Below are 24,952 nucleotides of genomic sequence, written 5' to 3'. Positions count from 1 at the left end.
CAGATTTCCTTTATTAAAGTCCCCAGGTACAATAAATACAGCCTCAGGATATGCGGTTTATAGTTTGCTCCTCTTCTCCGGTGATGTCGTTCATGGAATTACCTCGAGGGAGTTTAAAAAAAGGATCCAATTTTGGAAAGTCAAATTTCTGGTCGAAATGCTGGTGAATGACAGCCAATCTAATATTCAAAAGTTACTTCCGGCTGTAGGTAATAATGCAAAAAACATTCTGAAAAAATAATATATGAAATAACACACACACAAAAAACTAAATAGTGCAAAATTGACTAGGAGCTAAGAACAGGGCGACCATGTCTGTCGGTGCCACCTTGCTTTAGTTATGATTGTTTTGATGACGTTTTTCCCATTGAATAAACATGTTAACGGGAAACAGAGTCCAGACAAGAGAAAAGGGAGTGGGGCAAAGATCATGTGATGACTCACACACAGAGGGAGAAGGTTGCCCACATGCATGTAAGTCACTATTGGAAAACACTGCTGTAAGTCGCTCTGGATAAGAGAGTCTGCTAAATGACTCGAATGTGAATATTTCCCTGCCATTCAGTCACTCATTCTACTCTGCTTTTGTCCCTGTTGTCCATTATTACTACACAAGGCTTATTCTATGGTTGCTATGGTGAGTTGCTATGATTGGATAACCTTAAGCTTTCTAATCGTAGAATAACATGGCATCTAAGAACATGGAACAGGAACATATTTAATGGACCAATTGCACAAATTATACCCCAGAGTTGAACAAATACGGACACTCTTGATTGCCAGTCTTTACCATTAAGCCTCTCTCCAGCATGTAGTGAATGTCCCCTCATTCTTTTCCATTCCAGAGTGGCCAGAGAATGTTTGTCTGAGGTCTTTGCCAATGTCTTCCAGGTCTATCTGCGAGATGAACCTGGAGGCAGAGCTCTTCACCCTGCAGGACAGCAACTCCAAGCTGGTGTCAGCGTTGCATGAAGCTAATAACAACGTGCAGCAGTGGAAGAAGCAGCTAGCTGCCTACCAGGAGGAGACGGAGAGGCTACGAGACCAGGTGAGTGTTGTCATCCCTTTACTTTCTTTAGCATAGAACTATGGACGCCATGTCAGATCCGTTTCCACAGATGTTGAGTGGACCAAGTCTCAGTGGAATGCTAGGTAAATGTTAAAGTTCAATGTATTTATGCAAGTGCATGCAACCACTCAAGAAAACAGAATTATGAAAAATACATTTGTAGAAATGTAAAGATATGTTACATTCCTAGTTGTGCAATGGAAAGTACAATTAAAAGCATTACCATAGAGCACCATGAAGATTTGAAGTTATTTTCAGACTCTTGAGGAATAGACACGTGCCTGATGCCTCGCCTCATGTTACCTTCGCTCACTCCATAAATATCTCCACGCTGTGACCTGGAGGTAAGATGTTGATAGTTAAGGTCACATCTAATTATCAATGCTGGTGCTGTAAAACACTGCAGTCCGAGTGGACCGAGAGGAGAGAGAAGGCGGTGGACCACTGTAGCAGTAAAGTCTTGTTCAAACGTGATCGGTTGATGAGTCACTGCCACTGACAGCTTTTGAAAGTCTCCGGCGTGCCGGTTCTCTGCCGGGGGGAGGTCATGCAGGTTTTTGATTGGGTCATCATTTTCATGCAATGTTGTTGTTTTTTTGTCTTGTGAAAGTCTTTGGAGAAAAGTGGAAGGACACATCAGTTGGTAGTTCCCTTTATCATCCTCTGACAACACTGTCCTTGTCAGGCTGCAGGCTTTTCCCCTGAAGCTTTATTCAAGGTGTGTCAGTTGGTTTGGATTACTGGGCAGTATAAACATGCTCTTTGCATGCTCACACTATCACATCTATTTCTCTAAGGCGTCATTAGTCTGAATGCAGAGAATGTCATGCATCTGTGGCTTGGAGTACACATGGAATCCCATTTACCTCCCATCTCTGAGATATACATGTGATACATAGGATTACTAGACAAGTGGATGATGAGACATTCTCCATTGCGTCAATGCTAAATGGGTCCAGTCAATTAAGTGTTTTGTCTGTTTTTTACACTTCTATGTCATCAATATAATGTCTTTTCAGGGTTGCTGGCTGCTTAGAACTTATGGAATTTGCTGGCTCCGAGCCTTTTATTAAAAACCTTTGGATTCAATACTTCAATGGTTTGAGTGGTCTGGGCTTATAATGTCTTGTCTAGCCCGATAAAATTGATCTCCACTATTATTCTAGCATTTCATGCAATGTTTCTGTCGTTGTTTAACTGTACTGTGAATATATATCAGTCGTCCCAGAAGATTTGTATTCTCCGCGTCTTTACATTAAACCTCCTCTAAAAAGACAAGCCACCCAGGGCCCAATAAAACCTACATTTACGAGTGATTTAACAATGAATCTTTCCTACAACAGACGAAGATGTAACATGCATTTACCAAAACACCATGCAGAGAGAACGGTTTATAAGTGTGTCATTGGAGCATGAGTCGATAGTGATTGGATCGAAAGAAAGGAAGGGCTGCGCTCAGATCAGCTTTCTCCATTCAAATCTTACCTTAACATTATAATTATTTCACAATACTGGCGATGGATCAGCTCTTACAAGCTCAAGTGCAACGTTAATAACAATGGTTTGGGAAACATGTCAGAGATTTAACGATGCTACTATGAACGTTCTAATTATATTTTGGGGAAACCGGGCCCTGGTTTCCCAAAAGCTGCAAATATTGCCTATCCAATAAAAATGCACTAAATCACTGATTTGGCACATCATTGCCCACATTAGGCTAAACATCATGAAATACATTGAGACAAATTACAGACAGTAGCCTACAAGTAGCAAAATATAACATAATTGATTAAGCATATGATTGAAATAGGTTTATAGCTGACTGTTTATATTGTAATGCAGTCATCTCGGTTTTCATTTGAAGTATATTTTCATACGTCGCTTGTTTGTATCAATTGCATAGACATTGACAACTTTGTATTTGTAGCTGTAGTGGAAAATGTACCAGATTGTCATACTTGAGTAAAAGTTAAGATACCTTAATAGAAAATGACTCAGGTAAAAGTGAAAGTCACCCAGTAAAAGATCACTTGAGTAAAACTATTTGGTTTTAAATATACTTAAGTATCAAAAGTAATAGTATGAATTATTTCAAATGACTTAAATTAACCAACCAGTTTTACATGTATTTTTACTTATTGATAGCCAGGAGGAAACTCCAACACTCAGACATCATTTACAAATGAAGCATTTGTGTTTAGTGAGTCAACCAGATCAGAGGCAGAAGAGTTGACCAGGCTTGTTCTCTTGATAAGTGTGTGAATTGGACTAACTTCCTGTCCTGCTGGGCATTCAAAATGTAATGAGTACTTTTGGGTGTCAGGGAAAATGTATGGAGTAAAAAGTACATTATTTTCTTTAGGAATGTAATGAAGTAAAAGTAGTCAATAATATAAATAATAAAGTACAGATTCCCCAAAAAACAATTGAAGTATTTTTACTTAAGTACTTTAATTACACCAATGGTTTGTAGTCAACTTTGTTCTATAGTTATCAGCAATCACAGAGAAGGATAAACCATGTGATTATATGTTTAGTGGAGATATGTGTATAAAGTGATGCGGGAGGGCCGATACATGTAGCTGTTATATGAGTGGTCTGAGGCAGGCGTTAGATTCAGTAGCTGTTATATGAGTGGTCTGAGGCAGGCGTTAGATTCAGTAGCTGTTATATGAGTGGTCTGAGGCAGGCGTTAGATTCAGTAGCTGTTATATGAGTGGTCTGAGGCAGGCGTTAGATTCAGTAGCTGTTATATGAGTGGTCTGAGGCAGGCGTTAGATTCAGTAGCTGTTATATGAGTGGTCTGAGGCAGGTGTTAGATTCAGTAGCTGTTATATGAGTGGTCTGAGGCAGGCGTTAGATTCAGTAGCTGTTATATGAGTGGTCTGAGGCAGGCGTTAGATTCAGTAGCTGTTGTATGAGTGGTCTGAGGCAGGCGTTAGATTCAGTAGCTGTTATATGAGTGGTCTGAGGCAGGTGTTAGATTCAGAGTGTTTAAGTGCAACGTTAATAACAATGGTTTTGTGAAACAGTTCAGAGATTGAACAATGCTCCTACGAAGGAAACCGGGCCCTGGTCGGGTGGACCAAGTTCTCTCTTTCTCTCGATCTGAAGTGGGCGACCAAGTGGCTGAAAATGGTTCACATCTCTGAAAATGGTTCACATCTCCAGGGGGTGAAAGAGAGAGAGGTTTGTAGGGCAGCAATATCCTACTTTCAATGCCCTAGTTAGGAGACAAATGAAAAATAACCAGAGGAAACTGGCAGCTTCTCATTTAGTTCTCCCTTCCTACCACACACAGTTAAAAATAATCCAGCCTCTCTCAAGACTCTCCAAGAAGCAGAGACCTTTTAAAGGTCTCCTTTTAGTTTTGTTCGTATTTTGCAGGCTGAGTTGACACAGCAGTGAGGTTTCAATTCTCAGTTACCTGATAATGGTGGTGTCTCGGTCCTTGGCTTGCTCATTGGAAGGCAGCAGCCTTGGCCACGGTAAAGGAGGATCATGGGGAGGGTGTATGTTGTGTGTATTATTGAGACCTCAATGTCTGATAGGGAGACATTATGCCTTTATCATCCAATGACAGATAATTACTTTGTTATTTACTCTATACTAGTTTTGTTGCTTGGCAGTTTGTGCATTGGGGGGTTTGTGTATTAATTCCTCACTGTTGTTATTTGTTTAGTTTATGACTTGTTTGGTTAGTAGGAGATACTGCTGTTTTGCATGTATAGGAACAGCATTCTCAGGGGCACTGCTGTTACTGAATTGGGTTGAAGCAGGATAAAGAGGTGGGAGGTGTGTATCATGCGGGAATGATCCAGGTTCCAAGATGGCAGGCTCCCTGACTGACGTTTCCTTACATTTTATTTGACTTTTCAGTCATTTAGCGGACGCTCTTATCCAGGGCAACTTATAGTTAGTGCATTAATCTTAAGACACAGCTAGGTGGGACAACCCCATCACAGGCATAGAAAGTACCATTTTCCTCAATAACGTAGCTATCAGTAGAGTCAGAGCTGGGGAGGGGGATCAAGTGCTGGTTTAGTGTTATCTATACTGTACAGTACCAGTCAAAAGTTTGGACACACCTACTCATTCAAGGGTTTTTCTTTATTTAGAAGATGTTCTACATTGTAGAATAATACTGAACACATCAAAATGATGAAATAGCACATATGGAATATGGGTGGGCAGTCTATGTCTGTTTTTCTATGATTTTGGGATTTGTATGTTTCGGCCTAGTATGGTTCTCAATCAGAGGCAGGTGTCATTAGTGTTCTCTGATTGAGAATCATACTTAGGTAGCCTGGGTTTCACTGTTTGTTTGTGGGTGATTGTCTATGTTGATTGCTTGTGTCAGCACAGTTCTCATTAGCTTCACGGTCGTTATTTCGTTTATTGTTTTTGTATAGTGTGTTTCAGTGTTCAGTGTTTTCTTTATTAAATATCAAGATGAACACAAACCACGCCGCATATTGGTCCTCCGATCCTTCTCGCCTCTCCTCTTCAGATGAAGAGGAGGAAGACCGTGACAGAATCACCCACCACAACAGGACCAAGCGGCGTGGTGAGCGGCAGCAGGGACAGCGGCCAGCATCACAGGACTCCTGGACATGGGAGGAGATATTGAACGGAGAGGGACCCTGGGCACAGGCTGGGGAATATCGCTGCCCCAAAGCAGAGCTGGAGGCAGCGAAAGCTGAGCGGCGGCGATATGAGGAGGCAGCACGGCAGCGCGACAGGTACGAGAGGCAGCCCCCAAAATTTTTGGGGAGAGGGCACACGAGGTGTGGGGCTAAGCCAGGTAGCAGACCTGAGCTCACTCCTCGTGCTGATTATAAGCGCACGGCGTCGCCAGTACGTGCCCATAGCCCAGTGCGCTATAGGGCAGCCCCCCGAAAGTGTCATGCGAGTGTGGGCATCGAGCCAGGGCGTATGGTGCCTGCTCAGCGTGTCTGGTCGCCGGTACGCAGTTCTGGTCCAGGGAATCCTACACCGGTTCTGCGTACTGTGTCTCCGGGGCGCTGGGAGGCGGCAGTGCGTCCTATGCCTGCGCTCCGCTCGTGCCGGGAAAATGTGGGAGTGGAGCCTAAGGGAGAGGTGCGCGTAGTAGACACTAGATCTCCCGTGCTTACCCACAGCCCGGTTCAAACTGTGCCTGCACTCTGGAGGGTCCAGGCTAGAGTAGTGATCCAGCCTGGGGGAGTGGTGCCAAGGCTGCGCACCAGAGCTCCAGTGCTCCCCCACAGCCCGGTCCTTCAGGTGCCTCCTCCTAACACCAAGCCTCCTGGAGGTCTCCCCAGCAGCCCCACGCACCAGGCTGTCTCTCTGTCTCCTCCCTACAGGTGTTCCCGCCTGTCCGGCGCTGCCGGAGTCTCCCGCCTGTCCGGCGCTGCCGGAGTCTCCCGCCTGTCCAGCGCTGCCGGAGTCTCCCGCTCCAGAGGCGCCAGAGCCCCTCAGTCCAGAGGCGTCAGAGCCCCTCAGTCCAGAGGCGCCAGAGCCCCTCAGTCCAGAGGCGCCAGAGCCCCTCAGTCCAGAGGCGCCAGAGCCCCTCAGTTCAGAGGCGCCAGAGCCCCTCAGTCCAGAGGCGCCAGAGCCCCTCAGTCCAGAGGCGCCAGAGCCCCTCAGTCCAGAGGCGCCAGAGCCCCTCAGTCCAGAGGCGCCAGAGCCCCTCAGTCCAGAGGCGCCAGAGCCCCTCAGTCCAGAGGCGCCAGAGCCCCTCAGTCCAGAGGCGCCAGAGCCCCTCAGTCCAGAGGCGCCAGAGCCCCTCAGTCCAGAGGCGCCAGAGCCCCTCAGTCCAGAGGCGCCAGAGCCCCTCAGTCCAGAGGCGTCAGAGCTTCCGCCCCTCTGTCCCGAGCTGCCCCTCTGTCCCGAGTCCAGTGGGGCCATTTAGAAGGGTCGCCATGTTCAGGAGGCCACGGAGGCGGACAGTGAGGCGGAGAAAGACTGTGGTGTAGTGGGGTCCACGTCCCGCGCCAGAGCCGCCACCACGGACAGACGCCCACCCAGACCCTCCCCTATAGGTTAAGGTTTTGCGGCCGGAGTCCGGGGGTACTGTCACGTTCTGACCTTTATTTCTGTTGTTTTGTCATTATTTAGTATGGTCAGGGCGTGAGTTGGGGTGGGCAGTCTATGTTTGTTTTTCTATGATTTTGGGATTTGCATGTTTCGGCCTAGTATGGTTCTCAATCAGAGGCAGGTGTCATTAGTGTTCTCTGATTGAGAATCATACTTAGGTAGCCTGGGTTTCACTGTTTGTTTGTGGGTGATTGTCTATGTTGATTGCTTGTGTCAGCACAGTTCTCATTAGCGTCACGGTCGTTATTTCGTTTATTGTTTTTGTATAGTGTGTTTCAGTGTTCAGTGTTTTCTTTATTAAATATCAAGATGAACACAAACCACGCCGCATTTTGGTCCTCCGATCCTTCTCGCCTCTCCTCTTCAGATGAAGAGGAGGAAGACCGTGACAGCCACTAAGGATAACAGCGAGTTGCAGTAGTCCAGCCAACAGCGAGTTGCAGTAGTCCAGCCAACAGCGAGTTGCAGTAGTCCAGCCAACAGCGAGTTGCAGTAGCCCAGCCAACAGTGAGTTGCAGTAGTCCAGCCAAAAGCGAGTTGCAGTAGCCCAGCCAACAGCGAGTTGCAGTAGTCCAGCCAACAGCGAGTTGCAGTAGTCCAGCCAACAGCGAGTTGCAGTAGTCCAGCCAACAGCGAGTTGCAGTAGTCCAGCCAACAGCGAGTTGCAGTAGCCCAGCCAACAGCGAGTTGCAGTAGCCCAGCCAACAGTGAGTTACAGTAGTCCAGACGGGAGAGGATAAGTGCCTGGATTAGAACCTGTGTCTCTTCCTGTGTGAGGTAGGGTTGTACTCTACGGATGTTGTAGAGCATGAACCTGCAGAAGCGAGTCACTGCTTTGATGTTTGCAGAGAACAACAGGGTGTTGTCCAGGGTCATGCCAAGGTTATTTGCACTCTCGGAGGGCGACACTGTGGAGTTGTCAACCGTGATGGAGAGGTCTTTGAGCGGGCAGGCCTTCTCCGGTAGGAAGAGCAGTTCCGTCTTGTTGAGCTTGAGATGGTGGGCCGACATCCAAGCTGAGATATCTGCCAGGCACGCAGAGATGTGTGTCAAGACCTGTGTGTCAGAAGGGGGGGAAGGAGAAAAGTAGGACATGTTTTATCCGGAGCCAGGGAAAAGGGATTTGGATTTTCCTTTACCTGCAGTGTGGTACTGCTATATTATATTATATATGATGCATTTTGTGTGAAGAGCAGTTGTGAATTGAGTTGATGAAGAAAGGCCTGGAGAACAACAGGCTCATTGCGGTTGGTCTTGCCGGACAATTAGAATGGCTGATTGAAAAGAGATTCTGACGGATTTAAATGACCACAACTGGGTATACACTGTTAACATTTAGGAAAATGTATATAACATTTAATGGCAGGGGCAAGCTGTAAAGGCAAGGTATCATTCCTTTCTGGACCAGCACCTGTCCCAATTATAGTACCATTCAGGAGTGCATAGCAAGTAGAGGCTCAATCTAGTTTCAACAAGGGTCCTGGCAAACACGTCACAATAACGTTCACATTCCCTCTAGAGATCTGACAAGAACTGCAGAACAGTCAAGTCTATACTGATTTATCCTGGGGTGTATTCATTACGTCTTGCAACGGAAACTGTTTACCATGTAAGAACCAAAAGGTAGCAAACAGAAGGAAATTGGACCTACCTGAATTTGTCCAATAGAAACCTCGTTTTCATTGCAAACCGTTTTCCATTTGGAGTGAACGGTTTCTGTTGCAAAATGTTTTGCAACAGGAAAACATTTTGCAACATAATCGGCGTGATGAATACACCCCTGGTCTTGACTGAAACGTATTGTCTGTTGGCAGGTGGCTGATCTGGAAGCACATGGCGGCCACGGTCCTAGTGACATGCTAAAGGACGAGCTGACTCGGTCTCTGGAGGAACTGGAGGCCCTGCTCAAGGCTAAAGACGAGGTCAGAGGGCAAGAGACATACAGGGGAAACGAGAGGTATTGTAGGTACATCACAGAGGAGGCTGGTGGGAGGAGCTATAGGAAGATGGGCTCATTGTAATGGCTGGAATGGAATTAATGGAACGTCAAACACAAACATATAGAAAACACATTTGACTCTGTTCCATTAATTCCATTCTAGTCATTACAATGAGCCTGTCCTAGCTCCTCCCACCAGCCTCCTCTGGTACAGCCGTTTGCCCTTTGCAACTTATGCATAAGATGAGGTTAGGGGGAGCCGTTTCTAGTTACCAAGATCAAAAGTAGCTGGAGTTGAAATGAAATTGTATGCAATTATAGGTGGAGAACAGTCACAAACTGTTCTCAAAGATAGCAAAGATAGCATAACCATAGCATTATCACAAAGATAGCATAACCAGGCAACTGATCTCAAATCAGTTGTGGTCTTTAAACAAAATAAATAAAGGCTGATGCTAAAACCTGTAACTTCCTTTGGTTTGTGTTGCTGATCGCAAAGGTCCTAATGTGCGATTGATAATGTTTTTTTTTTATCCCAGGAAATCCACATTCTGCAGAACAAGAAATCAGAATACCATGAGATGGAGCAGGAGAGAGAAGAAGCCATACATAGATTACAGGTAGAACTGCACACTGAATAAATACATTGCAGGAACAAGCAGCAAGTAGGATGCACTAAGGGTGAATTAAGACGGGTGAAATTGTCTTCCCTTTTCCCCCCGGTGGTTCTTCAGGAGATGGAGATGCGTAACCTGGAGCTGGAGCGGCGGCTGCAGAATGCCGAGCAGAACCTGGCCGCCTCCCTAGAGGAGCGGGACCGCACAGAGAGTGAGGTGCAGAGGGCCATCGAGATCCTGGACATCAAGCTCTTTGACCTGAACGACCTCCGGCAGAGCCTTGTCAAGCTGATTGACAAATGATGCCAAAGAGGAAGGGTCTGTTGGGGATGGCCAATGCAAAGAGAGGAAAAAGAGATGGAGCTGGTCCTCTCCTGCTATAAAGCACAACACCGCTTCTGCTGTGGGAAGATTGCTGCATCGCTGTACTGTACTTACCAGCTTGTTAAGCAATATGTTATGGTGTTACCTAGGCGGTGTTTCCCAACCTAGGTCCTCCATTGTACATTTTTATTGTAACCTGGACAAGCACAACTGATTCAACTTGTCAACTAATCATCAAGCCCTCACTGAGTTGAATTAGGTGTGTTTGTCAAGGGCTACAACAAAACTGTGTACTGTTGGGGATACTGGAGAACCAGGGTTGGGAAACACTGACCAAGGCAGTGTATCTGCTGTGTCCGGTGTTGTTCTGCGTTTCATGTTGCTTTCTTAAGCAACATTCAAGGCAATAGTCTTAAGTGCTAGGCTGTTTATTTGCGACTAGAATGAGAACAATGACATCATTAGGTGGTTGTAGATTTTGAATTCAACTGATTTTATACAAATTTGGTAATATAATGGTATAATGAGCAATGTGGATTATCTATTTTAATTTTCCAGTGAAGAGTTTATTTATTTTTTGTGGGAGAGATCTCAGTGCAACCATGTATGTGGAAAGGAGCATTACATGACGCAGATGAATAATTTAAAAAATATATGGCTGACAGAATTCGCATCAAATTATCATACAACTCAAGATAATTGGTATTCAATAACAAGAAAGTAAAGAATTAGCCTTATCAAAATATTCTGTTTTTTTATACATCTGAGCAAAGTTAGTGTCACAGACCAAAAGATATGCCTCTGTAATAATCTCGGGACATCAATATGATTAACGTAGTTAGGGCTCGATTCAATCCGTAACACTGAAGATCTGCGCTGTAGCGCCATTGAAATGTACTTCTCCTTTCAATTTCTATTGCGCTCGTAGCGCAGGTCTTCAGCACTACAGATTGTTAGTCTTTTATTTAACCTGTGATATGTTAACGACTCATGTCTGATAATTGTATACTTAAAAAAAAACAATGCATGTGAAGTGCTCTGAGCGATAAACAATCTGTAAAGAAACATGTTTATTGACAGAAACGTCAGATGTGTCCGTGTTACGGGTACCAGTTGTAAATATATAAAACTTTATTGGTACTATGGCATGCTGGTAATAGTGTGATGTATGAGGCATGGGAGGGTAACTTGCATACATGCGAATATGTTCCAACCATCTAAGAACTAAAAGGCACCAAAGAGAGTTGAGTTCTCAAAGTAAGAGCTTTCAAAAGCTTGACTCAACAGATTCTCATTTGTGTTTATAGAATGTTAAATTAAAGCTAGATTAGTCCTGATAATTAGGTAGATGATTTAGATGAGCGATAAGATTTAAGACATTTAAGAGTTTGCTCTTGCAATATGTTAAATGAAGACTTCTCAGAGCCATTGTCTAATAATTCATACAAATATAATTCGTTCAATCCATAGCGCTGAAGATCTGCGCTATAACGCTGTATGTCGGCGCAATCGGAAATGACCGTCAAAATTTTAATCAGAAATGCTAAAGCGCTACAGATTGAACTGAGCTCTTCATTCATGAGGTTTACGTAAATATAACTATCTTTGAGACTTGAATGAATGCATTTGATCAGCTCTTATTTCCCTCCAGCATATGTATTCATTAAGAGCAGTAGAAGGGGCTTGATGTTCATCTTATAGGAGACAATGCTATAGGCCTTGTAAGTGGTTGTATGTATTTGCATTTACTGTAAAAAAAAAAAAAAAGATCTGTGATGAAATTGCAAGTTTCATTGCACACATGATATTTGGATTAAGGCACTCAAGTGAAGTGGAGCAAAATGTTATTTTTCATGAGCCTTGTTCAAAAGAAACTGTCTAAAAAATAAAAGGGCATAGAACAATGTGATCAAAACTGCCTTGTGCTATGTAGTAAGTCCAGGTTTGTGACAGCAAGAATGAGCCTTTCCTTTTTCCATTTTCTTTTATTGAAAACCTTGACAAAAGATTGTAAGGATGCAAGTTTACTTCAGCTTCTTCTTGGGGCGCAGGTTGCTGGTATGCCCACACTTCTTTTTGCGGCAGTTGACTGCACGGGGGTGAAGACGTGCATAGCATCTATAATACAGAGAGTGCACCAACATCATTAAGTCCACAGACCTGGGTCAGTAGATGTCTGTAATTCTACACTGAACAAAAATAAAACGCAACATGTGAAGTGTTGATCCCATGTTTCATGAGTTGAAATAATAAAATCCCAGAAATGTTCCATATTCACCAAAAACGTAAAAATTGTGCACAAATTTGTTTACATCCCCGTTAGTGAGCATTTCTCCTTTGCCAAGATAATCAATCCACCTGGCGGTGTGTCATATCAAGAAGCTGATTAAACAGCATGATCATTACACAGGTGCACCTTGTGCTGGGTGACTATAACAGGCCACTAAAATGTGCAGTTGTCACGCCAGAGCTGTTGCCAGAAAATGTAATGTTCAATTCTCTACCATAAGCCTCTCCAAATGTTGTTTTAGATCATTTGACAGGCCTCACAACTGCAGAACACATGTAACCATGGCAGCCCAGGACCTCCACATCCAGCTTCTTCACCTGCAGGATCATCTGAGACCAGCCACCTGGACAGCTGATGAAATTAAAGAATTTCTGCACAAACTGCCAGAAATCGTCTCAGGGAAGCTCCTCTGTGTGCTTGTCGTTCACACCGGGGTCTTGACCTGACTGCAGTTCGGCGTCGTAGCCAACTTCAGTGGGCAAATGCTCACCTTCGATGGCCACTGGCACGCTGGATGAATCCCGGTTTTAACTGTCCCGAGCAAACGGAGTGTATGAGAGATTTGCTGATGTCAACGTTGTGAACATAGTGACCAATGTTGGCAGTGGGGTTATAGTATGGGCAGACATAAGCTATGGACAACGAACACAACTGCATTTTATCTATGGCAATTTGAATGCAGAGATACCGTGACGAGATCCTAGGGCTAATTGTCGTGCCATTCATCCACAGCAATCACCTCATGTTTCAGCATGACTATGCTCTGCCCCATGTCGCAAGGATCTGTACACAATTCCTGGAAGCTGAAAATGTCCCAGTTCTTCCATGGCCTGCATACTCACCAGACATGTCAACCATTGAGCTTATTTGGGATGCTCTAGATCGATGCGTACGACAGCGTGTTCCAGTTCCCACCAATATCCAGCAACTTCACACAGCCATTGAAGAGGAGTGGGACAACATTCCTCATGCCACAATCAACAGCCTGATCAACTCTATGCGTGGCAAATCGTGGTCACATCAGATACTGACTGGTATTCTGATTCACACCCTTACCTTTTTTTCAGGTATTGTGACCAACAGATGCATATCTGTATTCCCAGTCATGTGAAATCCATAAATTAGAGCCTAATTTATTTATTTCAGTTGACTGAAATCCTTAAATGAACTGCAACTCAGTAAAATCTTTGAAATTGTTGCATGCTGCGTTTATATTTTTGTTCAGTGTATTTTGTGTTCAGTTAATGAAAGCAGACATACTTGCGGCAGATCATTTTGTCACAGTTGTATTTCTGTGCCAACTGTCTCAGGGAAGGCTCGATGATACCTCCTCTCAGACGCAGCACGAGATGTAGAGTGGACTCTGGGAAGCAAAGTAGTGACACATTAACAAATTACACGTCAACAAGATTACACAGTAGAATTTATTTAGCCAGGATAGTCCACTAAGTAACACATGCCACTGTTTTCCTGGTAGTATCACAAATTGTATTTCTAAGAGTTGAACATTTGCACTGACATTTTTATATAAACATTTGTATTTTTGTTAGGGCCTTATATATATTTGTTATATAAACTATTTGTTATTTTTGTTTAAGGTCAGGGGCATTAACTGCTAATATGTGATGCATGACTATTACAGCATGCATAATATTTCACATTTTAGTAATTTAGCTGACGCTCTTATCCAGAGCGATTCACAGGAGCAATTAGGGTTAAGTGCCTTGCTCAAAGGCACATCAGCAGATTTTCCACTTAGTCATCTTGGAGATTTTGAACCAACAACCTTTTATTTACTGGTTCAACGCTCTTAACCTCTAGGTTACCTGCCGCACCCCAGACAGACTGCTCACGTTCCCATGGACTAAGATGTGATATAAGCCTCAATGCCATGACAGATTAGTGTAAACACTGAAGACTTGTCTGTCATTGTCTGAACAAACAGTATTATCTCCATCATTGGATTAGTCAAGAAGTACCTTTCTGAATGTTGTAGTCTGACAATGTGCGGCCATCCTCCAACTGTTTGCCAGCGAAGATGAGTCGCTGTTGGTCAGGAGGAATACCTGAAAGGGAAGGCAGCAAACTAAGTATGTTTGCCATCAAATCATCCACATCACACCAACTGGAGTAGTTGCCCATATACACATATCTTATGTCGATTTTCAGTTCTCAGGTGGAAGGTAAACTAACCCTAGATCAGTGCCCAGCTATTTTTACTGTTGCTGAGATTGAGTGTTACCTTCTTTGTCTTGAATCTTGGCCTTCACATTCTCGATGGTGTCACTGGGTTCCACCTCAAGGGTGATGGTTTTACCCGTCAACGTTTTCACAAAGATCTGCATCTTTGTTGGCTGTTGAAACAAGGCGGGTAAACATTATAGGCCAGTTTCCTGGACACAGATTAAGTGTGGTCCTGGAGTGAAATGCATGCTCAACGGAGAATGTTTTACTAGTTAGCTTTAAAAATCAGCAGGCTACTAAATTACTAGTTTCATACACCTAGCACGTTAGTTAGCTACTGTTAATCAAACGGGCAATACTTGTACGTTGTGGGCTGTTTAGTAAGTTAATGATGTCTGAATAACGTTAGTCAATTATTTCACCAGCCACGTGTCATCTGACAATTATAGTACTGGATAACATGTTTGTAATGCTTCAGCTACACACTAGTAACATGGCTGTAGCTAACGTTATGTGTTTAGCTAACCCATTTGGAAATGGCACATGGCACACAGGGCCACGGTTGTTAGCAAGCTAACGTTAGCTACCGTCTAATGTCACACAACTAGCTATTAGTCCCGTTTCTCACACACTGATGAACAGTTAGTCGTCAATTCATGTCAGATATCTAGACATAAAACAGTCGCTGATAGTCAATCCTCAAAATATATCCATAATGTTGAAGATACGCTTAGCTGGTTAAACAACACTCACCGTCAGACAACTGCTTCTGGAGAACAGGAAAGCAGGAACTTGATGGTTTTCATCATTCTACCTTCGGCTCAGGGTTGCCAGGTCTAGCTAAAATTTCGAGGCCCCGACCTCTGAAAACCCGCACACAAGGCAGACAACTAGGTCTTTAATGTTTTGAGGTTTTTTTTGTAGCAAGAGAGGAGTTGCCACATTTATCCACGAAACCCTTAGTCTATAACATATCCAGCGAATTAAGAATTATTTTTTTTCTTCATTTTTAACGACATAGGCTAGGAAGCAAAATTCGGTTTTCCATCAATATAATAATTCTTGCAAGTTTAAGAATATGTCACAAGAGAAAAGATAAAATAACCGGTATTAAACTCTCCAGATCAATTTAACTTATTTTGACAGCTATGATTAAGTAATACGGCCCAAGGAGGCGTGGTATATGGCCAATATACCACAGCTAAGGGCTATTCTAAGGACATAGCCCTTAACTGTGGTATATTTGTCATATACCACAAACCCCTGAGGTGCCTTATTGCTATTATAAACTGGTTAACAACCTAATTAGAATAGCAAAAAGTATTTTTTGGTAATTCCCGTGATACACAGTCTGCTATACCATGGCTTTAAACCAATCAGCATTCAGGGCTCAAACCACCCTGTTAATAATTGGAAATAAATCCTGCCTGCACATGTGCATAACTATAGATAAATCCAACAGGAGAGTTTGAGTGATGAAAGTTGGACAGAGGATCTCGAAATCTCTGTGAAAGAAACACTTGGACGAACTTCAAAAAATGAATGTTGCACTATTTTCTGGAAATTGTGCTGTTATTATACTGAGGCAGAGATTGTCGAGTGTAGGTCTTTCAGAGCATGCAGTTGCATGGTTTGCTAACTATCTGTCTGATAGAACTCAGTGCACTCAATTTGATGGGCTCATGTCTGTTAAATTGTCTGTCTGTAATGGTGTGCCCCAGGGCTCTGTACTTGGTCCCTTCTTATTCACTATTTCTATAAATAATTTAGACAAAAATTTGCAAAATGCACGACTTCACTTTTATGCCGATGATACTGTTATTTATTGTTGTGCCTCGTCTCTTACAAAAGCTTTCCAGAACTTGCAAACGGCTTTTTATACTGTTCAACATACCTTGTGTCAATTGAAGCTTATCCTCAATATTGACAAAACTAAACTACTGGTGTTTTCTAAAGCAATAAATAGACCTCTGAACCTTTCACTTATTATTAACTGTTGGGGCAATGAGATTGAGACTGTAACCTCATATAAATATCTTGGAATTTTAATTGATAACAGCTTCTTTTAAATGACAAAAATGGAAGCTGAAGTTGGGATTTTATTTTAGGAATAAGGCCTGTTTTTCTATTGAAGCCAGAAGGAGGGCTTTTATGTACTCTGCGTCATTGGCTTGGAATACCTGACAAAATACTTTTAAACTGGAAGAATGTGTCCAGAGTGTTTTTAAATCATTGATGAAGGACTTTGAGGCTGATTCCCTGACCTTTCAATGTTTTTTTATGATTATGTGAATTCTATGTTTTTTTTTACTAGATTACCTATAGTTTTTCATGATGTCTGTCTGTAATTGTGTAATGACTTGTTGCTGCCTTATCTTGGCCAGGAGCTCTTGAAAAAGAGATTTCAAATCTCAATGAGCCATTCCTGGATAAATAAAGGTTCAATCAAAATAAATAAATATTGTGTGCCAGATGTTAAGACCAAACTATTATAAATGGTCTATTTGCGAGATTGACTTGTTATTTCAATAGGCATAGGCTACTGACTAAAATCTGGGTTTATAATTGCAATTCAAATTTGCCATGGTTTGCCTAGCTAGATGTAGGCCAACATGTCATTTCATGGAATGTCCACAATGCATCTGTGGAGAATGATACATTTGCCATAGAGCTGTAACCATGATCACAATTGATAACTTCCAATTTAAATGACTAAACATGGCCATTAACAATTGCATAATAACAAGGCTACAATAAGCTATTTATTAAATACTTTTGCCAGCTCCAGGTAGGGTACACAAGTGGCCTATATATTTTTTAATTTAGCTAGGCAAGTCAGTTAAGAACAAATTATTTGCAATGATGGCCTATGCCGGCCAAACCTGAACAATGCTGGGTCAATTGTGCGCAGCCCTATGGGACCAATCAATGCCAGATGTGACAGCCTGGATTTGAACCAGGGACACCTGAGAAGCAGTGTCTTAGACCGCTGCGCCACTCGGGAGCCCTATCGTCATTTCAACATATATATTATATCAAATGGTAGGCTATACAGTAGCCTACAATGGCATACAAAGTAATAAATAGTCTGTCTACTTGATGGCTAAAAATTAAAATGTCATTTTTATTGTGGACTCCGAAAAACAGAAGCACGCGAGGGAGTTCCAAAACTTGCATTTAAAATGTCAACTCGCGCAGCGCTCCAGACCCTGGAACTGAGCATGAGTAAGACCCTTCGCTTGATATGGTTATCCATGAGAAAAGTCGACATTACAATACAGTTTACTCACCTCTGATCGAATTTATCGAAAGCGCTCTAGTACGCCTAAAGTTATTTTCCAATGCGTTGTCGCTGTTATATCAGTTCTAGCGCGTTAATATGCTTTATTGAAAAAGTGTCTCCATAATTACCAATCTAAATAGCCTACATACAACTGCTAAAACTGCTTCTCAGTCTCCGTGACTCAGCCTGCAGCACACACTCAGTGCTCTCAATGCACACACACTCCTCTGGCCCTCCCCCAATTCAATTCAAATGGCTTTATTGGCATGGGAAACATATATTTACATTGCCAAAGCAAGTGAAATAGATAATAAACAAAAGTGAATTGAACAATAAAAATAAACAGTAAACATGACACTCACAAAAGTTCAGTCACTCACTCAATCAAAAGCAGGTCACAGTGAAAAATATATATATTAAGAAAAATGCCATGGTGGCCGCGGTGCAATTTAGAAGTACACCAAAAACGCGACACCCACGAACAATACATTTTCACCCGCAACATCGTTTTCAATGTAGCCCAATTTTCGGGAGACGACGACCATGGCAACCCTGCTGGGCTCCCAAACTCACACGTCACGCATCACATTACCGCCATCTACTGGTCTGGAGGCTTCTTGGCCGAGTTGGCGCGTTGACCACCAGAAAAAAACGATTTCTTTAATAGCTACCTCTCCTGCGGTAAACACGGATAAGATTGCAAGTCATGGCATGCAAGAGGAAGATAATGCCTACATCCGTTTACAAATGCTCTCCCGGGCTTTGTTTTAAAAAATCGGTGTTGTTTTTGGAAAGCAATCCTGCAAGTAGATGTCATATGTGTTGCAATGTCTCCCCTTTGCGGTTTCCGTAAGATTGACACTCACCAACAACAGATCGATAGAGTACCACAGTATGATTCATGACACCCAAAAAACTGGTGGTCAAACAAGGAAATTGTTCCAGACGTTTTTCCACCATTCCACCAGAAAACACTTACAATAAAAGGGCTGTGTTTCATGTAGGCTTACCCCGGTGTGACATTTTGATAACTAAATCTCTCTAGGACAAGGTGAAGTTTATCAAAATGAAATGCTAATTAACTGCTAATGTGGCTATCATAAAGAACTACAAATGCCACGATGATCTGGACGAGACTGCCGAATTGAGGCCAAGGTAAGAATTTCTTTATTGGCTAAATTCAATAATTAATATTTTGGCAACATTTACTTGAATTGACAATTCTGTGAACTGTCTTGAGCAAGTTTTAAATTGACACAATAACTGTTAGAAAAGGAGTCAGCTAGAGATTACATGCAGGTGCTTGCAGGGAAGGATTTATTTTATTTTATTTAACCTTTATTTAAGGGAAAGGGGATACCTAGTCAGTTGCACAACTAAATGCATTCAACTGAAATGGTATTCCACATTTAACCCAACTCCTCTGAATCAGTGAGGTGCGGGGGACTGCCTTAATCGACATTGGCGCCCAGGGAACAGTGGGTTAACTGCCTTGCTCATGGGGCAGAACAACATATGAGTACATTGTCAGCTCGGGGATTCGATCTAGCAACCTTTCTGATTTGTAGTCTTGCATGTCTACTTTGATGCTAATTAGCATTTTCGAATCTGAGAGTAAATAGAGCCAAATATATTGATACAAGTCACGTTGTCTGAGAGAGATTTACATGGTTATTAAAACGTCACACCAGGGTAAGCCTACATGAAACACAGCCCTCATTTGAAGTGTTTTCTAAAATCCCCTATGGGAAAAATGAACGGTGTAAAAACGATTGGAACCATATTCCTGTTTGACCGCTAGGTTTTATGGGTATTTTGACACCACTGTGGGAATCTATAGCCTTTGCTTTCAGCGCTCACTCACCTGGTGGTGTAGGTGTGCGTATGGCCGCCAGCCGAGGGGGCCGATGCGGCTCAGGTCAAGTTTAGCTTCTTCAGTCAAAGGTAAAGTTCTGCTTCTTGAGTCGTACATAAAATATGGATAAAGACTGACATTTAATACCACTTCATCCAAATATAATCACGTTAGGCTAGTCAAATTCACGCAGTTTAAAGACCTTGTTCCTCTAAAGTGAACCCCGAAGGCGGGAAAACCCATAGCCTAGTAAAAATAAGTATGCCTAGTCTGTGGGACCATACAAACACACATGTATGAGTTATCCTTAGTTCTATAAACATGCTAAAATTAATACATTGCATTGCATATGATTCAAAGTTTCACCACTAAAATGATGGAAGTCACTGAAGGCATTCATTTCCAAAATTATGTTTATTAGGCCAAGCATTTTGTATGACCCAATAACCTGCACCCCTCCCCCAAAGGTCAATTGAATAAATTAAATACACAAGGTCATTAAACATCGGAAACTCAAAGCATTAGCATAATCAGTATATCAGCATTAGCTAGTGAAGGGTTCAAACACTTCCATGGACAGCATAAGGGTTGTGTGGATTATTCTAGAAATCAAGGCAGGGAGGGGAAGAGGAAGCAATTCATGCAATGATTTGAAGTCAATTCAAAGCATTCCAGTTTGTAAATTATCATATTCTAAGACATTTTGTTTATTAGATTGTTGCTCGACCAAACATTGTTCTGGATTAGGTGGCCGACTTAGTTGCCTTGATACAATTAAGTAATCAATAAATATGTTTAAGTAGTGTTGCATTCTCTATCAAATATCAGTACTGATACATTCACAATTGCACATAATTTAAAGATGTTAATTGTATTATAATGTCATGAAAAAAAACAATTATAACCAAGAGATACCACTGAGATGGTTTTACTTGCTGGGAAACAGGTGAGTCACCAGGAAGACAGCAGCAAAAATGACAAACAACGTGTCACACACATCTTGGCAGACTGTAAAAACAATCAGATATTCTAAGATGGCTACCTAATGTAAACAAATGCTAACATTGAAATATGTTTCTATTGGGATGAATTAGGTGACAAGGCTTTTATGTATGAATGTGCATAAAATTCATTACACACAGCTTTTGGTCTCTTGTATTCTCTCTCTCTATTGGTAATGATGATCAACAGACTAGTCCACATTCCTGGCACTACAGGTAAACCAAGGTCACCCCACACTAATGTCTGACTATGACTGATAGTCATAATACATGCCATGCTAAATTGAACATTCTGTTCCTAATTGACCCTCAATAACAAAATTACAATTCACAAGTGATACCAATGTCAGACAAGTGCTAACCTGTTGCAAGTGTAGTTCACCAGTTCCAAATGAAATGCATGATTTACACATTTCTTAGGATATAGCTACAAAATGACGTTAATGGGGAGATTGTCTGGACGGTGATCCAGCTCTAACCTCTAGGAGGAAGTCAGAGGAGTCGTGAAGCAGCATCAGCAGAGTGCCTATCCATACCTAGTTGGAACAGTAGGAGAAACCAAGCAGGACGATGGTGGTAATGTGGTGAATCACCAGCTCTTTGAAATCCTACAAAGGAGAGAGAAGCAAAACCAGTTTAAAAGTTGACAAATCTAATGGCAAGAGTATGACTATGTACATCCAAATGCTTTGCCATATTTGTTCAACATGATCTCAATGACTATTCTGACATGGTATTAATTCATTGAAAGACCATATTGACCCTTCATTTGTCTGAGGAAGAAATGTGAGCTTTGAAGTAGATTATGCATTCATTCACCCTACAGGTCTTTGAGTCCATTTTTAACCAGGACCCAAGTAAAGTAGAGCTGATCATGTAGAAAATAACATCGTACCCTGATCGTTGCCATTCTCTTATTAGTAAGTGATGGGTTATAAATGGGGACTACTTGTTATGGTCCCACCCTCAGCGGGGTCTTTAGAAACCAGAAGAATACTGTTTTCAGGGGAACAACAGAGAGGAGAGGTGAAGCCTGAAAAGCGGATGCCCGCTCAGGTGTTTATTTTATGCCTGCTCTGTAAGGTTATCATGGTACTGGCAGGACGTGAATAGCAGGTAGATGAGGGGACTTACTTTCCTCGACGTCCACAGAGACAAGGAGAAGCAGAGAGACGTAGAAGCCCAACTTCAGCTGGTAGTACCAGATGTGGGCCCTATCAATGGGCTACAGAGGACAATGAAACAGTGGAAAGATCTCAATTACATTCTCCTTCTCTTCCTGTCTCCTCGTCTCCTACTCAAAACCCATTGGATGAGAACGCAAGAGGTCCCTCCCCTCTGACCTTCTCATCCAATGGGTTTTGAGGAGTCGAGGAAAGAGGACGTGAGAAGTATGCAATTAAGATCTTCCCAGAGTTAGTGTAAAGGACATTGAGCTTCTTGCTTAGCGTCCTCCTGATTCTGCTCACACCGAGGCTCAAACCCAGGACCTCTGTTTTGCTAGCAAGCGTGACCGTTCTACCGAAGCATCTTACCAGTCGTGCCACACAAAAAGCTAGCTATCCCGCAGCACAAGTGGGGACAGTTCAGGCTGAGTACGTTTCATACATCCCTGTGTGCTGCATTAGCCTACTGGATTACTATGATTGGCTATAACATATACACACATCCAATGGCTTTGTACCAGTGACGAATATCAAAGGAAAATATGTTTCTTAAAGGCAAACCTAATATTCACAACCATAACAGGAAAGGATAGTCCCAGTAGTGTAGTGGAAAAGAAACTCACAGAAATACAATTTCCACACCTTATTTACTTTGCGCCAGGGTTTACCCACTTTTTGCAGAAAAATGCATTGAAAGTAAAGGGAGTGTTACTTTACTCACTGCGAACAGCATTTACCGACCTATTTTATAATCACTACATCACTGTATAGTCCGATATACAGTTGAAGTCGGAAGTTTACATACACTTAGTTAGGAGTCATTAAAACTAGTTTTTCAACCACTCCACAAACTTCTTGTTAACAAACTATAGTTTTGGCAAGTCGGTTAGGACATCTACTTTGTGCATGACACAAGCAATTTTTCCAACAATTGTTTACAGATAGATTATTTCACTTATAATTTACTGTATCACAATTCCAGTGGGTCAGAAGTTTACATACACTATGATGACTGTGCCTTTAAACAGCTTGGAAAATTCCAGAAAATGATGCCATGGCTTTAGAAGCTTCTGATAGGCTAATTGACATCATTTGAGTCAATTGGAGGTGTACCTGTGGATGTATTTCAAGGAATACCTTCAAACTCAGTGCCTCTTTGCTTGACATCATGGGAAAATCAAAAGAAATCAGCCAAGACCTCAGAAAAAAAATGGTAGACCTCCACAAGTATGGTTCATCCTTGGGAGCAATTTCCAAAAGCATGAAGGTACCACGTTCATCTGTACAAACAATAGTATGCAATTATAAAAACCATGGGACCACGCAGCCATCATACCGCTCAGGAAGGAGATGCATTCTGTCTCCTAGAGATGAACGTACTTTGGTGCGAAAGGTGCAAATCAATCCCAGAACAACAGCAAAGGACCCTGTGAAGATGCTGGAGGAAACAGGTACAAAAGTATCAATATTCACAGTAAAATGGGTCCTATATCGACATAACCTGAAAGGCCACTCAGCAAGGAAGACGCCACTGCTCCAAAACCGGCCATAAAAAAGCCAGACTACGGTTTGCAACTGCACATGGGGACAAAGATCGTACTTTTTGGAGAAATGTCCTCTGGTCTGATGAAACAAAAATAGAACTGTTTGGCCGTAATGACCATCATTATGTTTGGAGGAAAAAGGGGGGTGCTTGCAAGCCGAAGAACACTATCCCAACCGTGAAGCACGGGGGTGGCAGCATCATGTTGTGGGAGTGCTTTGCTGCAGGAGGGACTGGTACACTTCACAAAATAGATGGCTTCATGAGGGAGGAATATTATGTGGATATATTGAAGCAACATCTCAAGACATCAGTCAGGAAGTTAAAGCTTGGTCGCAAATGGGTCTTCCAAATGGACAATGACACCAAGCATACTTCAAAAGTTGTGGCAAAATGGCTTAAGGACAAAAAAGTCAAGGTATTGGAGTGGCCATCACAAAGCCCTGACCTCAATCCTATAGAAAATGTGTGGGCAGAACTTAAAAGGTGCATGCGAGCAAGGAGGCCTACAAACCTAACTCAGTTACACCAGCTCTGTCAGGAGGAATGGGCCAAAATTCACCCAACTTATTGTGGGAAGCTTGTGGAAGGCTACCCGAAACGTTTGACCCAAGTTAAACAATTTAAAGGCAATGCTACCAAATACTAATTGAGTGTATGTAAACTTCTGACCCACTGGGAATGTGATGAAAGAAATAAAAGCTGAAATAAATAATTCTCTCTACTATTATTCTGATATTTCACATTCTTAAAATAAAGTGGTGATCCGAACTGACCTAAACACAGGGAATTTTTTACAAGGATGAAATGTCAGGAATTGTGAAAAACTGAGTTTAAGTGTATTTGGCTAAGTTGTATGTAAACTTCCGACTTCAACTGTACACTACAAGACCAAAAGTATGTGGACACCTGCTCGTCGAACATCTCATTCCAAAATCATGGGCATTAATATGGAATTGGTCCCCCATATGCTTCTATAACAGCCTCCACTCTTCTGGGAAGGCTTTCCACTACATGTTGGAACATTGCTGCAGGGACTTGCTTCCATTCAGCCACGAGCATTAGTGAGATTCGGACACTGATGTTGGGAGATTAGGCCTGGCTCGCAGTCGGAGTTCCACTTCATCCCAAAGGTCTCCGATGGGGTGGAGGTCAGGGCTCTGTGTAGGTCAGTCAAGTTCTTTCACAACGATCTCAATAAACCATTTCTGTATGGACCTCGCTTTGTGCACATGGGCATTGTCATGCTGAAACAGGAAAGGGGCTTCCACAACCTGTTGGAAGCACAGATTGGCCTTAGAATGTCAGTGTATGATGTAGCAGTTATCTACTGCTGGTCTTTAATTATTTGTTATTCTTATCTCTTACTTTATTTTTAAAGGTATTTTCTTAAAACTGCATTGTTGGTTAAGGGCGTCTACAACACCTGTTGTATTCAGCATATCACTGTAATGTCTACTACACCTGTTGTATTCAGCATATCACTGTAATGTCTACTACACCTGTTGTATTCAGCATATCACTGTAATGTCTACTACACCTGTTGTATTCAGCATATCACTGTAATGTCTACAAATCAAATCAAATTTATTTATATAGCCCT

At 42.4% G+C, this 24,952-nt stretch overlaps 2 protein-coding genes across 4 annotated transcripts in view; one reads left to right on the top strand and one right to left on the bottom strand.

Annotated features, from left to right (window-relative positions):
* Window positions 1-11,798, top strand: part of LOC109872052 (homer protein homolog 3-like) — a 32,903-nt gene extending 21,105 nt beyond the window's left edge. For all 3 annotated transcript variants that reach the window (XM_031807066.1, XM_020463138.2, XM_031807067.1), the window contains 4 exons: window positions 892-1,048; window positions 8,962-9,069; window positions 9,626-9,706; window positions 9,821-11,798. In XM_031807066.1, coding sequence (XP_031662926.1) covers window positions 892-1,048; window positions 8,962-9,069; window positions 9,626-9,706; window positions 9,821-10,006 — 532 coding nt within the window. In that variant the 3' untranslated portion in view covers window positions 10,007-11,798. The remainder of the gene's footprint in view (window positions 1-891; window positions 1,049-8,961; window positions 9,070-9,625; window positions 9,707-9,820) is intronic.
* A 198-nt stretch (window positions 11,799-11,996) lies between these two features.
* Window positions 11,997-15,379, bottom strand: LOC109872053 (ubiquitin-60S ribosomal protein L40-like). Its single transcript, XM_020463139.2, has 5 exons — window positions 15,255-15,379; window positions 14,560-14,671; window positions 14,297-14,383; window positions 13,578-13,680; window positions 11,997-12,145 (listed from the first exon to the last, which is right to left on the bottom strand). The coding sequence occupies exons 2-5, from the start codon at window positions 14,660-14,662 to the stop codon at window positions 12,052-12,054; spliced, it is 387 nt and encodes a 128-aa protein (XP_020318728.1). The 5' UTR covers window positions 14,663-14,671; window positions 15,255-15,379; the 3' UTR covers window positions 11,997-12,051.
* Window positions 15,380-24,952: the final 9,573 nt, after the last annotated feature.

The sequence above is a fragment of the Oncorhynchus kisutch genome, linkage group LG27 (genome assembly GCF_002021735.2).
Source record: "Oncorhynchus kisutch isolate 150728-3 linkage group LG27, Okis_V2, whole genome shotgun sequence".
NCBI lineage: Eukaryota > Metazoa > Chordata > Actinopteri > Salmoniformes > Salmonidae > Oncorhynchus > Oncorhynchus kisutch.
This window is presented reverse-complemented; position numbering and strand designations above follow the sequence as displayed.

Bases quoted from the DNA above. Each gene is read 5' to 3' on its own strand.
- LOC109872053 (XM_020463139.2), bottom strand. From the start codon at position 14,662: ATGCAGATCTTTGTGAAAACGTTGACGGGTAAAACCATCACCCTTGAG. The intron at 14,384-14,559 runs GTAACACTCAAT...CTTCCCTTTCAG, and splicing joins CAAGATTCAAGACAAAGAAG to GTATTCCTCCTGACCAACAG. The intron at 13,681-14,296 runs GTACTTCTTGAC...TTTGCTTCCCAG, and splicing joins AGACTACAACATTCAGAAAG to AGTCCACTCTACATCTCGTG.